The following is a 15397-nucleotide window of genomic DNA, read 5'->3' as shown; positions in this document are numbered from 1 at the left end:
TGCGTCAGTCTTCACTGTAGAAGACACGAGCAGCATCCCGGAAGTTCAAGCATCAGGGGCAGAAGCGAGTAAAGTTGCTATTATTAGGGAGAAGGTGCTTGGGAAACTGAAAAGTCTGACGGTAGATAGGTCACCTGGACCAGATAGTCTACACCCCAGGGATTTGAAGGAGGTGGCTGAAGACACTGTGCAGGCATTATTAATGATCTTTCAAGAAACAATGGATTCCGGCATGGTTCCGGTGAACTGGAAAATTGCAAAGTCACTCTACTATTCAAGAATGGAGAGAGGCAGTAAAAAGGAAATCATAGACTGTTTAGGCTGACCTCAGTAGTTGAGAAGATGTTGGAGTCGATTGTTAAGGATGTGACTTTTGGGTACTGGGAGGCACATAATAAACACAAGAACATAAGAAATAGGAGCAGGAGTAGGCCATCCGGCCCATCGAGCTTACCCGGCCATTCAATAAGATCATGACTGATCTGTCCGTAAACTCAGCTCCATCTACCTGCCCTTTCCCCATAACCCTTAATTCCCCTATGTAAAAATCTACCTACCTGTACCTTAAATATATTTAGAGAAGAAGACTCAACTGCCTCCCTGGGCAGAGAATTCCAGATTCACTACTCTCTGGGAAAAACAGCTTCTCCTCATCTCCATCCTAAATCTTCTCCCTTGAATCTTGAGGCAATGTCCCCTAGTTCTAGTCTCACCTACCAATGGAAACAACTTTGCTACTTCTATCTTATCTATCCCTTTCAAAATTTTGTATGTTTCTATAAGATCCCCTCTCATTGTACTGAATTCCAGAGAGTATAGTCCCAGACGACTCAAACTCTCCTCATAGGTTAACCCCTTCATCCCTGGAATCAACCTGGTGAACCTCCTCTGCACTGCCTCCAAAGCCAGTATATCCTTCAAGTATGGAGACCAGAACTGCACACAGTACTCTAGGTGCGGCCTCACCAGTACCCTGTATAGTTGCAGCATGACCTTCCTGCTCTTGAATTCAATCCCTCTAGCAATGAAGGCCAACATTCCATTTGCCTTCTTAATAACCTGTTGTACCTGCAAGCCAACTTTTTGCAATTCATGAACAAGCACTCCCAAGTCCCTCTGCACAACAGCATGCTGCAATCTTTCACAATTTAAATAATAATCTGCTCTTCTATTATTCCTTCCAAAGTGGATGATCTCACATTTACCAACATTGTATTCCATCTGCCAGACCTTGGCCCACTCACTTAACTTATCTATATCGCCCTGCAGACTCTCCACATCCTCTGCACAATTTGCTTTTCCACTCAGTTTAGTGTCATCAGCAAATTTTGCTACGCTACATTTAGTCCCCACTTGCAAATCATCAATGTAAATGATAAACAGCTGCGGGCCCAGCACCAATCCCAGCGGCACCCCACTCACCACTGACTGCCAACCAGAGAAACATCCATTTATACCAAATCTCTGCCTTCTATTGGTTAACCAATCCACTTCCTCCAACTCCATGCATCTGTATCTTATTTATAAATCTCTTATGCAGCACCTTATCGAATGCCTTCTGGAAATCCAAGTGTACAATATCCAAGTATACACTTAAAATAAGTCAAACATTCACTTCAGGGGGAGGAGAACATAAAGCATGAAAAAAATGTTCAGGCTTTATAAGGCAATGGTAAGGTCTCACTTGGAGTATTGTGACCAGTTATGAGTTGCTTATCTAAGAAAGGATGTGCTGACATTGGACAGGGTTCAAAGGAGGTTCACGAAAATTATTCCGGTATTGATAGAGTTTTCATATGAAGAGTGTTTGATGCTATGGGCCTGTACTCACTAGAATTCAGAAGAATGAGGGATTTCATTGAAACCTATCGAATGTTGAAAGGTCTCGATAGAGTGGATGTGAAGAGGATGTTTCCTATGTTGGGGGAGTTTAAGACTACAGGACATAGCCTCAGAATAGAGGGATGCCCATTATGAACGGAGATGAAGAGGAATTTCTTGAGGCAGGGAGTGGAGAATCTGTGGAATTCGTTGCTTCAGGCAGCTGTGGAGGGCAAGTCATTGGGTACATTTATGACAGTGGTTGATAGATTCTTGATTAGTCAGGGCATGAGGAGATACAGGGAGAAGACAGTAGATTTGGGCTGAGGGAAATGGATCAGCCCTTATGAAATGGTGGAACAGCCTCGATGGGCCAAATGGCATAATTCTCCTCTTATATCTTATGGTCTAAACAATCAACCTCTTAGGTGGTTACGGCACAGATGATTGTTTCAATCCTGATGTTGAATAGCAAGAAAAGCCAAAAGCGGAATATCAGAGACTTCAATTCTTCTGAAACTTTGAAATGCGGCTCACAATCAAAAAGATTTTACTCGCTACTTGTCTCACAATGAAGAGGATATCAAGAAAATTGATGGAATGGTACTGGTGGTATTTTTAACTTTTGCTAAGAATCAAACAAGTTACATCAGTTTTAAGAATACTGAATTACAGGTAATTTGATTCATCCAGATGTTAAGAAACTGGAGAATAAAGGAACATGCTTGTGACAGCAGAAAGACAGAGATTGCATCCAGTACATCTGTGGAAATAGATTCATTGTTTGAGGATGATATAACAGAGTTATCACAAGGTTGATGAACTGGAGGTACCAATTATGAAGACTTGGGACATAACCAAAGAAAACAAATACGATTGCAAACAAAAAGGCTCCAAATTTAAAAAAAACACTGAAGTTAAATGATAAATTAACTGTCTGAAAGGCAAAATATGCAGAGTTGACAGAATATCAGCAAGTCTAGAAATGACAGAACACAAACAAAATAATACTATTACCTGCACTTGGTGAACTTGCTGCTTTCTTTGGCAAATTAAAAATTTGTTCACCAGGATTGGGTGGAGGAATAGCATCTTGACCTTGTCGAGCAAGTACTGGATCATACTCTTTACCATCATAGTTTGCATCAAAGAACTTCTTGAACCACTGGATAAATTCCAAGTTGTCCTGAAAGCGACCTTTAACCAATCGCTCTACTGGAATAACCTGACAAAAAAAAATAAATGAACAATTTTATTCAATGACACAAGAACTAAGTGAACTGATTCAGAAATGGGCGAAGTCATAGTTCCTGACAACACACCTCCAGAGGATATTCAAAATTAGAATAATATAATTATACAATAAAGAAAACACCATCACTTCACAAATGGGACAGTAGAACATAAGCTTGTATTAAGCATTTTTTTCCTAACTAGTTTACTTTAAAAATTAAAGCAATTTATCTAGGGAGATGCCACATGGAACTCTTACACAATGGGATTATCAAGCCTGATAAATTTATTGTTCCTCCTGCATACGGCAGAACAGTATAGGCCTGTCACTCCACAATGTTGTGCCAATCATTTCACCCTAATCTAACATCAATCTAACTCTTCATAACCCTCTATGTTCCTTTCACCTGTATGCTCTTTAATGTCCCTTAATGCAGTTGCCTTTACCATCATTTCTGGAAGTGTGTTTCATGCATCTACCACTCTGTATGTTTTTAAAAAATCTACCTCTGACATCTCCCCTATACCTTACTCCAATAACCTTAAAAGTACGTCCCCTTCATTTCTGCCCTGTGGAAAAATTGTCCCTGGATGTCCACTCTATTTTGACTTTTATCATCTTGTATACCTCTATCAAGATACCTCTCACCCTTCTTCGCGCCAAAGAGATAATCCTCAAAAGACATGCTCTCTAATTCAGGCAGCATCCTGGTAAATCTCCTCTGCACGCTCACTAAAACTTCTGCATTGCTCCTATAATGAGGCGACCAGAACTGAACACAATATTCCAAGTGTGGTCTAATCAGGGTTCCATAGAGCTGCAACAAGACAGCACCTCACGGCTCTTGAACTCAATTCCCCAACTCAGGAAGGACAACACACCAATGCCTTCTTAACCATCCCAAAAACTTGGCCGCAACTTTGAGGGATCTATGGATATGGACTCCAAGGTCACTCTGTTCTTCCACACTGGAAAGAAAGAATTATCTGACTTCTGCCTTCAAATTCAACCTTCCAAAGTGAATCACTCCACAATTTTCCAGACTGAACTCCATCTGCCTCCTCTCAGCCTAGCTCTGCATCATATCTATGACAACCTTCTACACTATCCACAACGCCACCAATTTTTGTGCCATCTGCAAACTTACTAACCTACCTTTCCAGTTCTCATTCAATTAATTTATAAAAATCAAAGAGCAGGGGTTCCATAACAGATCCCTGCAGACCACCACTCATCACTGACATCTGGTAAAAAAAAACATTTTATGTATGTGCCTGTGTGTATGCAATGTAGAAAAAGAATATTTACAACCGAAGGTCCAATTTACACTAAATATTTCATTTGCTTCCAGAAAAAAGAAAGAGCATTCAAAGAACTAGGGCTATATTCCACAATAAGAATCGATTTAAAAGAAAAAATATACTTAAGAACATCCTTTGAGTGTTAGCTGGCAAAAAATACAAAAAATGTTTCTACAATATACAAAAAGGGTAAAAGGAGATAAGATAAATATTGCCCCTGAAGGCATATATATCAGCATACTTAGAGAAGTGAGGGGATTGCCGAGGCTTTGACATGGACCTTCGTATCCTCACTTTAAATTCAATTGACAATCAATTATAAACTACTCTATAAATATTTTCAGTGGAGGTAGACACCCCATCAATTAAGTTAGATCAACATGTCACCAATGCAACAGTGTCTCAGATCAATGCCATACAAGATTTGCCACAGCAATAAAAAAAACTAATTATAACTGATACAATTTCAAATTAATACTTACTTTATCTACATTCATTCTTTTAAAAGCACCTTGTAGAAGTTTGAAGTTGTGAATATACTCGTGCTCCAATTTTGCTTGGAATTTTACTTTTTTCAAACTAATACAACCAGAGAACAACATATCCATGAACTGGCAGTACGCTGCACCTGGAAAAAAAAAGTTCATGATGCTATTTAAGGTCACTTGGACTAAAGGCAAAAATAAATACTTTGCCTCTAACATTTCTCTGGTCTGTGGCAGAGACTAGAGAAAATAATATTCTCAGAACTACATCAAAATTGTACAACCCTGCAACTAAAGGAAATTTTTAGATGAGTTCTCTGCCTCTTCCCTTCATGATGTTACTTTTTCACCGTGCTACTCATTTGATATTTATATATTGCAATTATTTTAAATATTGGTCGTTCAGTCGGGCATATTGCAACCAAACAAACCCCATGCATTTAAAATTTATACTTTCTGTATAAACTACAAAGATCATGGGCAGGGTTGGGAACTAGAGTGATAGCGCAGAGAATGGGGCAGTTGATATACAAATCAATGCAGGGTGTAGTGAGACTGTCAGGAAGATGATAGGGCAAAATTGCTGTCAGTGGGATGGGCTGCAGTGAGTCTAAACTAAATTGTAGTGGGGTGGGTTCAACAGTTTGGAAAACTGAGGATAAAGTAAAAGGGAAAGAGTACAGGAGAGGCTACGAAAGTCTCCAGAATAAATAAAAGGACAGTCTAGAAAGGGACAAGAATTTAACTTCTGGTAACATGGAGGCAAAATTGAAAAGGATGATGAATACAGGACTGAAGGTGTTATATTTGAATGCACTCAGTATACAAAATAAGGAAGATCTTGTAGCAAACTAAAAATTGGCAATTGTGACGTTATGGGCCTCACTAAGTTGTAACTAAAAGAAGATCATAGTTGAGAGTTTAACATTCAAGAAAACACATTGTACTGAAATGACAGGCAAGTAGGCAGAGTGGGTGGTGTGACTATTGGTAAAGAAATGAAATCAAATCCTTACAAAGATGTGAGAGAGGACTTGAAGCTGTAGAACCATTGTGGGTACAGTTAAAAATCTGCAAAGGTAAAAAGACCCTGATGGGAGTTATATACAGACCTCCGAACAGTTGTCAGGTACAAATTACAACAGGAGAATTTCTTTTAAAAAAGCATGTAAATTGGACAATGTTACAATAGTCTTGGGGATTTCGATATGCAGGTAGATAAGGAAAATCAGGTTGGTGCTCAATCCCAAGAGAAGGAATTTGTAGAATGCCAACAAGATGGTTTTTTAAGGGTCGTTTGTGGTTGAGGCCACTAGGGGAAAGGCAATTCTGGATTGGGTGTTGCATAATGAACTAGATTTGATTAGAGAACTTAAAGTAAAGGACCCTTGGGAGGCTGTGATCATAATATGATAGAATTCACCCTGCAGTTTGAGAGGGAGAAGATAAAGTTAGATGTATCAGTATTATAATGGAATAAAAGGAATTACAGCGAGGAGCTGGGCAAAGTTGATTAGAAAGGGACACAAGCAGGACTGGTGGCAGAACAGCAGTGGCTGGAGTTTTTGGTAGCCATTTGAAAAGTACAGGATAGATTCAACCCAAAGTAGTAGTAATATCCTAAAGGTGGATGAGCAAACCGTGGAAGGCAAGTCAACGATAAAATAAAGCAAAAAAGAGGGCACATAATAGAGCAAAAACCCATGGGAAGTGAGAGGATTGGGTAGAGTTTTAAAATGAACAGAAGGCAGCTAAGAAAGCATTAAGGGGAAAAATGATTAAATAAGCTAACTGATAAGGAAAGGATACCAAAAGTTTTTTCAGATACATGAAGAGTAAAAGAGGCAAGAGTGGATATCGGACTGCTGAAGAGTGACACTGGATGGGTAGTAATGGGGTGCAAAGAAATGATACATGAACCCAATGAATATTTTGCTACAGTCTTCAATGGAAGACACCAGCAGTATCCCAGAAATTCGAGAGTCAGGAGGCTGAAGTGTGTGTAGCTGCCATTACATAGGAGAAGGTGCTTGGGAAGCAGAAAGACTTAAAGGTAAATAAGCCAACTGGAACAGATGAACTTCACCGCAGGGTTGTAAAAGAGGTAGCTGAAGAGATTGTGGAGGTCTTTCAAGAGTGATCTTTCAAGAATCACTAGATTCTGGAATGCTTCCAGAGGACTGGAAAATTGCAAATTTCACTCCACTCTTTAAGGGAGAGAGGCAAAAGAAAAGAAATTATATACTCCTTAACCTGATTTCAGTGATTGGGAAGCCATTGGAGTCCATCATTATGGATGAAGTTTCATGGTACTTGGAAGCACATGAAAAATTGGTCAAAGACAGCATGGTTTCCTTAAGGGAAACGCATGTCTAACAAATCTGTTGGAATTCTTTGATGAAATAACAAGCAGGATATAGTCAGTGGATGTTGTTTACTTGGATTTTCAGAAGGCCTTTGACAGGGTGCCACACATTAGCCAAAATAAGAGCCATGGTATTACAGGAAATACATTAGCATGGATAGAAGATTAGTGAACTGGCAAGAGGCAAAGTGTAAGAATAAAGGGGGCCTTTTATGGTTGGCTGCATGTTCATGCAGAGGATGTTTGTTATAGTGGGTAAGTCTAGGGCCAGAAAGCACAACCTCAGAATACAAGGACATCCCTTTATAACAAGGAAGAGGAGGAATTCTTTTAGCCAGATTCAGCCAAGTCATTGGGTATATTTAAAGTGGAGGTCGATAGGCTCTTGATTCGTAAGGATATAGAGAGAAGGCAGGCAAATGGGTTGAGAGGGATAATAAATCAGCCATGGTGAAATGGCGGAGGAGACTCAATGGGCTGAATTGCCCAATTCTGCTCCTATAATCGTAAGGTTTTACCTTTTCTAGGATTAGCTGCAATCCCTTCAGTGTTCTGTTGGATTTGGATCTTTACATCAAAGCAATGTGACAATAGTTTATGGAATCAATCAAATATACAAGCCCACTAACCAAATCAGAAGAAACATCTTAATTAGGAAGTCAACCTGCACCAAAACTGAAAAGATGGATTATTACTACCTTTTTTTTTAGGATAACCAAGAAAATATGTATCAGAGCAACTATATTCTTACACTGAAGGCTGTATTAATGATCAACAAAAAGAGAAATTGGAAATTGTCCCAGATGCACATAGTATTGCTTCCACTCTTAGATAGAGACAAATGAAAGATATACAATTACTGAGGTACCCCCCCACCCAAAAAAAAAGTATGCTAATCTTCTAATTTCAATCAGTGATACATCGCATATTCATCCTACAAGAGAATACAAGAGGATTACTGGAAATAATCATCTGGTTCTGATAGGGAGAAATAAATATTCACTTATATGTATTAGAAGTTTAATATTTCTCAAACATGCCAGCAGCTAGCGAAAGAGTAACACCAGTACAATATACAAAGGTTCCTGAACATAGAATTTTATCCATGATTTTATCTTGATAAATTAGGCAACTGAGAAGTTTTTCATTTGATATTGGTAATATGGTTGCTGTTATGACTGAATTGAGTCACTGGAGAGACTTTGAAATTGGATGATATAAATGGTCCTTATTCATCATAACAAACAGACATTCTCTTGGTGACCCTCTCAGTAGTTCCCCTGAACTCAAAGTACATTGCTTTGTTTTAAAACTCTTAAGAACAAAGGTAAAACAGGTGACAACACTGTTTCCTTCAAAATCTTGAGTCTGACAAATGGTTTCATTGAGCTTCATTTTTTGTTTACAATGGGAGTAAGCTGTAAACTGTCAAGACAGCTGAAAGTCCAATTGCTTTTGCTGGAACGAAGTAATTCATATGCATAATCTAAAAGCTTTGGAGGACAGAACCCAGACACCCAAAATTAATGTGAGGGTGAACTCTTCAGAGTACACTAATATCCCAATTACTGATAGAGTAAATATGATTAATGTGCGAGGTGATAGTCAAGTATTATCTGGAAGCTTCCAAGCTCTCTGTCACAGTAATGCTAAATAATAAAGATAGTGCTGCCTGGTTTGACATAAGCCAATTAACATACACCCACTGCCTCATGTTTGGCTGATGCATATGAGAAAATGTCAGTCACTTCAGCTTACAAACTGTACTTCATGAGCAGTTACCTATACTCTGTAAAGAGCATTGATTACAGTTTACATGAACTGAAGACCAGCTCTTTATTTTTCATTATTTTTTATGATATTAGAAAATTGCATGAATACAAATACAAAATAAGGATACAAGTAAATAAAATTAAAATCTTAAAATTCGTATTAAGATCTTAAGAATCCTAAGATTTAGGAATAAAAACAGGCACAGCTTGAAAAAGGTATATAAATTTAGGTAAGATACTCATTTTAATAGAATTGATTCAGCCAATCAGTGATAAAGAGAGAAGCGACCAATTAGAAAGTGCTTTTTTAAAATATAAACTTAAAAGAAATTTCCTTAAATAAATCTTTGTAATTGTTACTCCTAAATACGCAAATTGTTTTCTTAAAATTTTAAAAGGAAGGTTAATATCAGTTGGTATTAAATTGTTTAAAGGAAACAGTTCACTCTTCTGTAGATTTAATTTATATCCTAACAACTGACTAAAATTAGTAAATGGAACACAAATGGTAAGGAGGTTGTAACATCAGATATAAAAAGCGTTAAGTCATCAGCGTAGAGCAACACTTTATGCATAGTACCTCTCCTTAAAATACCAGTAATCTCCTTGGACTCTCGAAAAGCAATTGCTAAGGGTTCTAATACTAAACCAAAAAGCAGAGGGCTCAAAGGGCAACCTTGTCTGGTTCTATGTTGGAGTTTAAAAGGTTTAGATTTCTGAAAATTAGTAAGAACCCAAGCAGAGGGAGATAGATAAAGTAATTTAATCCAATGAATAAAATTAGGTCCAAAATTAAATTTTTCTAAGGATGTAAATAGATAGTTCCATTCAACTCTGTCAAAAGCCTTCTCTGCATCCAAAGATATCACACATTCCGATATTTCCTTAGAAGGAGAGTACATAACATTTAACATAACATTAAAATGGGAATATCGATTTTGAATAAATCCTGTCTGTTCATCCGAAACTATAGAAGATATAATATTTTCAAGTCTGCAAGCCAACACTTTAGATAAAACTTTAGTATCAAAATTGAGTAAAGAGATAGGTCTATACGAAGAGCATTCAGTAAGATTCTAATTCTTTTTGAGAATGAGCGAAATGGAAGCTTCGTAAAAAGACTGCAGTAATCTTCCTACCTTAAAGGAATCTGTAAGGGTAGAAGACGACTAGCTCTTGATTGAATTAATGCCTGGTATATTCATATAACTCCTTAACTCTGGAATCCCAAACAAACTTATTCAAAATTTAAAACTAAAGGTTTGGGCTATTTCTATTAATAGGAATAAAATGGATTTGTAGCACACCAGATTTAAGTGACAGGTGGTTTGACCAGTTAATTCTGTAAGATGAACATGGGGCTTTTGGCAAAGCATTCTTGACCCCTGGTGGAGTCTGACTTCAGGTGAAGTTTTATAGTTGAGAATGAATCAGATCTTAGTGTACAGAGTATACAACAGTTTGTGCATTTTAGAATAAGCTGTAAATGCCTGAAAGAAAATGAATCTTAAGGTAGTATATGGTAATATACACACCATATGAACTTTGAATAACACATCTGCACAACCAAATATTCGCCACAGTTTATAATCTGAAAGAAGCTCGAACAAAAGACTGCATTCATTAATACTGCTTGGAAGAAAGGAAGCAGCTTTTACTGGCAACTGTGACTGGAAACACCCTGTTTAAGGGAGGAAAGATTTCAGAGTTTATTAAGGATGAAATTTCAGGAAGACTTGGAACTATATGATAAAAATCAGTGTAGTTTTGTTAAGGGAAGATCGCTTCACGGCTTTAGACCACCTGGACAACACAAACACCTATGTCAGGATGCTGTTCATGTAGCTCAGCATTTAATACCATCATTCCCACAATCCTGATTGAGAAGTTGCAGAACCTGGCCTTCTGTACCTCCCTCTGCAACTGGATCCTCGACTTCCTAACTGGAAGACCACAATCTGTGCGGATTGGTGATAACATCTCCTCCTCACTGATGATCAACACTGGCGCACCTCAGGAGGGTGTGCTTAGCCCACTGCTCGATTCTCTATATACCCATGACTGTGTGGCTAGGCACAGCTCAAATATCATCTATAAATTTGCTGACGATACAACCATTGTTAGTAGAATCTCAGGTGGTGACGAGAGGGCATACAGGAGTGAGATATGCCAACTAGTGGAATGGTGCCGCGGCAACAACCTGGCACTCAACGTCAGTAACACGAAAGAGCTGATTGAGGACTTCAGGAAGGGTAAGATGAAGGAACACATACCAATCCTCACAGAGGGATCAAAAGTGAAGAGAGTGAGCAGTTTCAAGTTCCTGGGTGTCAAGATCTCTGAGGATCAAACCTGGTCCCAACATATCGAAAAAGTTATAAAGAAGGCATGTCAGCAGCTATATTTTATTAGGAGTTTGAAGAGATTTGGTATGTCAACAAATACACTCAAAAACTTCTATAGATATACCGTGGAGAGCATTCTAACAGGCTGCATCACTGTCTGGTATGGAGGGGCTACTACACAGGACCAAGAGAAGCTGCAGAAGGTTGTAAATCTAGCCAGCTCTATCTTGGGTACAAGCCTACAAAGTACCCAGGACATTCTTAGGGAGCGGTGTCTCAGAAAGGCAGCGTCTATTATTAAGGACCTCCAGCACCCAGGGCATGCCCTTTTCTCACTGTTACCATCAGGTAGAAGATACAGAAGCCTGAAGGCACACACTCAGCGATTCAGGAACAGCTTCTTCCCCTCTGCCATCCGATTCCTAAATGGACATTGAATCTTTGGACACTACCTCACTTTTTTTTTTAGACACAGTATATGTTTTTGCACGTTTTTCAAAAAATCTATTCAATATATACAATTGATTTACTTGTTTATTTATTTTTTTTTCCTCTGCAAGATTATGTATTGCATGAGTTGCTGCTGCGAAGTTAACAAATTTCACATCACATGCCGGAGGTAATAAAGCTGATTCTGATTCTGAATCAGTTAGAATTCATTCAGGTATCAAACAGACCAGACAAAGGAAAGTAGGTGGACATTACTTGGATTGTCAGAAGGTCTTTGGCAAAGTGCCACACACAAAGCTGCTAAACAAAAGTGCAAAACAATGTTCAGGGCAAATTACTAGCATGGATAGAAGATTGGCTGACTGGTGGGGATGAAGGGGACTTTTAAAGGATCACTACCAATGACTGTGGATGCAAAAAATAAACACGGATGGTAGTTTGCCTCACAGGTGCCAGGGCCTGAAATGTTTCTGAACGCATCCACAATATCCTGAAAAGGGAGGGTGAGCAGCCAGAAGTCATGTTGGTACCAACAACATAGGTAGAAAAAGGAAGGAGATCCTGAAAAAAAAAAGAATACAGGGAGTTCGGAAGGAAGCCAAGAAGCAGGACCTCAAGGGTAGTAATCTCGGGATTTCTGCCTGAGCCACGAGACAGTGAGGACAGGAATAGAATGAGGTGGCAAATAAATACATGGCTGAAGATTCAGATTTCGACTTCGAAACATAGAAAACCTACAGCACAATACAGACCCTTCAGCCCACAATGCTGTGCTGAGCATGTATTTACCTTAGAAATTACCTAGGGTTACCCATAGCCCTCATTTCTTCTAAGCTCCATATACTTACCCAGGAGACTCTTAAAAAACCTTATTGTATCCGCCTCCACCACTGTCATCGGCAGCCTATTCCACGCACTCACCACTCTCTGCATAAAAAAACCTACCCCTGTCATCTCCTCTGTACCTTCTTCCAAGCACCTTAAACTGTGCCCTCTCGTGATAGCCATTTCAACCCTAGGAAAAGCCTCTGACTATCCACACGATCAATGCCTCTCATCATCTTATACACCTCTATCAGATCACCTCTCATCCTCTGTCGTTCCAAGGAGAAAAAGCCAAGTTCACTCAACCTATTCTCATATCTGGGTTGAAATCTATCTGCCACTTCTCAGCCCAGTTTTGCATCCTCTCGATGTTCCGCTGTAACCTCTGACAGCCCTCCACACTCTCCACAACACCCCCAATCTTTGTGTCATCAGCAAATTTACTAACCCATTCCTTTACTTCTTCATCCAGGTCATTTACAAAACTCACAAAGAGAAGGGGGTCCCAGAACAGAACCCTGAGGCACACCACTGGTCACCAACTTCCATGCAGAATATGACCTGTCTACAACCACTCTTTGCCTTCTGTGGGCAAGTCAATTCTGAATCCACAAAGCAAGGTCCTCATGGATCCCATGCCTCCTTACTTTCCCAATAAGCCTTGCATGGGGTACCTTATCAAATGCCTTGCTGAAATCCATATACACTACACCTACTGCTCTTCCTTCATCAATGTGTTTAGTTCAGTCAGGCTCGTAAGGCACGACCTACCTTTGACAAAGCCATGCTGACTATTCCTAATCATATTATGCCTCTCCAAATGTTCACAAATCCTGCCTCTCAAGATCTTTTCCATCAACTTACCAACCAGTGAAGTAAGACACACTGGCCTATAATTTCCTGGGCTATCTCCACTCCCTTTCTTGAATAAGCAACATCTGCAGCCCTCCAATCCTCCGGAACCTCTCCTGTCCCCATTAATGATGCAAAGATCACTGCCAGACGCTCAGCAATCTCCCCCCTCGCCTCCCACAGTAGCTTCCGGTACATCTTGTCCAGTCCCAGAGACTTATCCAACTTGCTGCTTTCCAAAAGCTCCAGCACATCCTCTTTCTTAATGTCTATATGCTCAAGCTTTTCAATTTGCTGCAAGTCATCCCTACCATCGCCAAGATCCTTTTCCATAGTGAATACTGAAGCAAAGTATTCATTAAGTACCTCAGCTATCTCCTCCGGTTCCATACACATTTTTCCACTGTCACATTTGATTGGTCCTATTCTCTCACGTCTTATCCTCTTGCTCATACTTATAGAATGTCCTGGGGTTTTCCTTAATCCTGCTCGCCAAGGCCTTCTCATGATCCCTTCTGGCTCTCCTAATTTCATCCTTAAGCTCCTCCCTGCTAGCCTTATAATCTTCTGGATCTCTATCATTACCTAGTTTTTTGAACCTTTCGTAAGCTTTTCTTTTCTTCCTGACTAGGTTTTCAACAGCCTTTGTACACCACAGTTCCTGTACCCTACCATCCTTTCCCTGTCTCATTGGAATGCACCTATGCAGAACACCACTCAAATATCCCCTGAACATTTGTCACATTTCCCTGTGAACATCTGTTCCCGATTTATGCTTCCAAGTTCCTGCCTGATATCCTTATATTTTCCCTTACTCCAATTAAACTCTTTCCTAACTTGTCTGTTCTTATCCCTCTCAAACACAATGGTAAAGGAGATAAAATTGTGATCATTATCTCCAAAATGCTCTCCCACTGAGAGATCTGACACGTGACCAGGTTTATTTCCCAATACCAGATCAAGTCAGCCTCTCCTCTTGTTGGCTTATCTACAAATTGTGTCAGGAAACCTTCCTGAACATACCTAACAAACTCCACCCATCTAAACCCCGTGCTTTCGGAAGATGCCAATCAATATTTGGGGAATTAAAAAGTCCCACCACAACAATACACCTTTCCAGAATCTGTCTCCCTATCTGCTCCTTGATGTCCTGTTACTATTGGGTGGTCTATAAAAAACACCCAGTTGAGTTATTGACCCCTCCCTGTTTCTAACTTCCACCCACAGAGACTCAGTAAACAGTCCTTTCATGACTTCCTCCTTTTCTGCAGCCATGATACTATCTCTGATCAACAGTGCCACGCCCCCACCTCTTTTGCCTCCCTCTCTGTACTTTCTGAAACATCTGAAGCCTGGTACTCTAAGTAACTATTCCTGCTCCAGAGCCATCCAAGTCTCGGTAATGGCTACAAAATCATAGCTCCAAGTACTGATCCAAAATTGTGACTTCTTCTGGGGCAGGAGGGATCTATACAAAAGGTATGGGTTGCACTTGAGGACCAATATTCTTGTGGGAAAATTTACTAGAGCTGTTGAGAGTGGTTTAAACTAATATGGCACGGGTATAGGAACCAGTATGATAGAACTGAGGATGAGCCAGCAGGTTTACAAGTAGATGATGGATGTAACATCAATGCAAGGAAGGACAAGCCAACGTTAGTGTGTGAATGCAGACAGAGCAAGGAGTTAAAATGTACCACAGAGGCAAAATTCAAAAGGGCAAAGAATGCAGGACTGAAGGTGCTATATTTAAATGCGCATAGCATTCGGAATGAGGTGGATAAAGTCATGGCGCAATTAGACATTGGTTGGTATGACATTATGGCATCACTGAGATGTGGCTGAAAGAATGCCATAGTTGGGAGCTAAACATCAAAGGATATACCTTGTATCGAACGAACAGCCAGGAAGGCAGAGGCAGTAGTGCAGTTCTGTTGGAAAGAGATG

At 39.7% G+C, this 15397-nt stretch overlaps 1 protein-coding gene across 5 annotated transcripts in view; it reads right to left on the bottom strand.

The window, feature by feature from the left end:
- mapre2 (microtubule-associated protein, RP/EB family, member 2) overlaps positions 1–15397 on the bottom strand; it is a 72729-nt gene that overhangs the window by 9534 nt on the left and 47798 nt on the right. For all 5 annotated transcript variants that reach the window (XM_063063212.1, XM_063063203.1, XM_063063196.1 and 2 more), the window contains exons 3-4: positions 4839–4984; positions 2839–3046 (exon numbers count right to left, since the gene is read on the bottom strand). In XM_063063212.1, the coding sequence (XP_062919282.1) occupies positions 2839–3046; positions 4839–4984 (354 nt within the window). The remainder of the gene's footprint in view (positions 1–2838; positions 3047–4838; positions 4985–15397) is intronic.

The sequence above is a fragment of the Mobula hypostoma genome, chromosome 1 (assembly GCF_963921235.1).
Source record: "Mobula hypostoma chromosome 1, sMobHyp1.1, whole genome shotgun sequence".
NCBI lineage: Eukaryota > Metazoa > Chordata > Chondrichthyes > Myliobatiformes > Myliobatidae > Mobula > Mobula hypostoma.
This window is presented reverse-complemented; position numbering and strand designations above follow the sequence as displayed.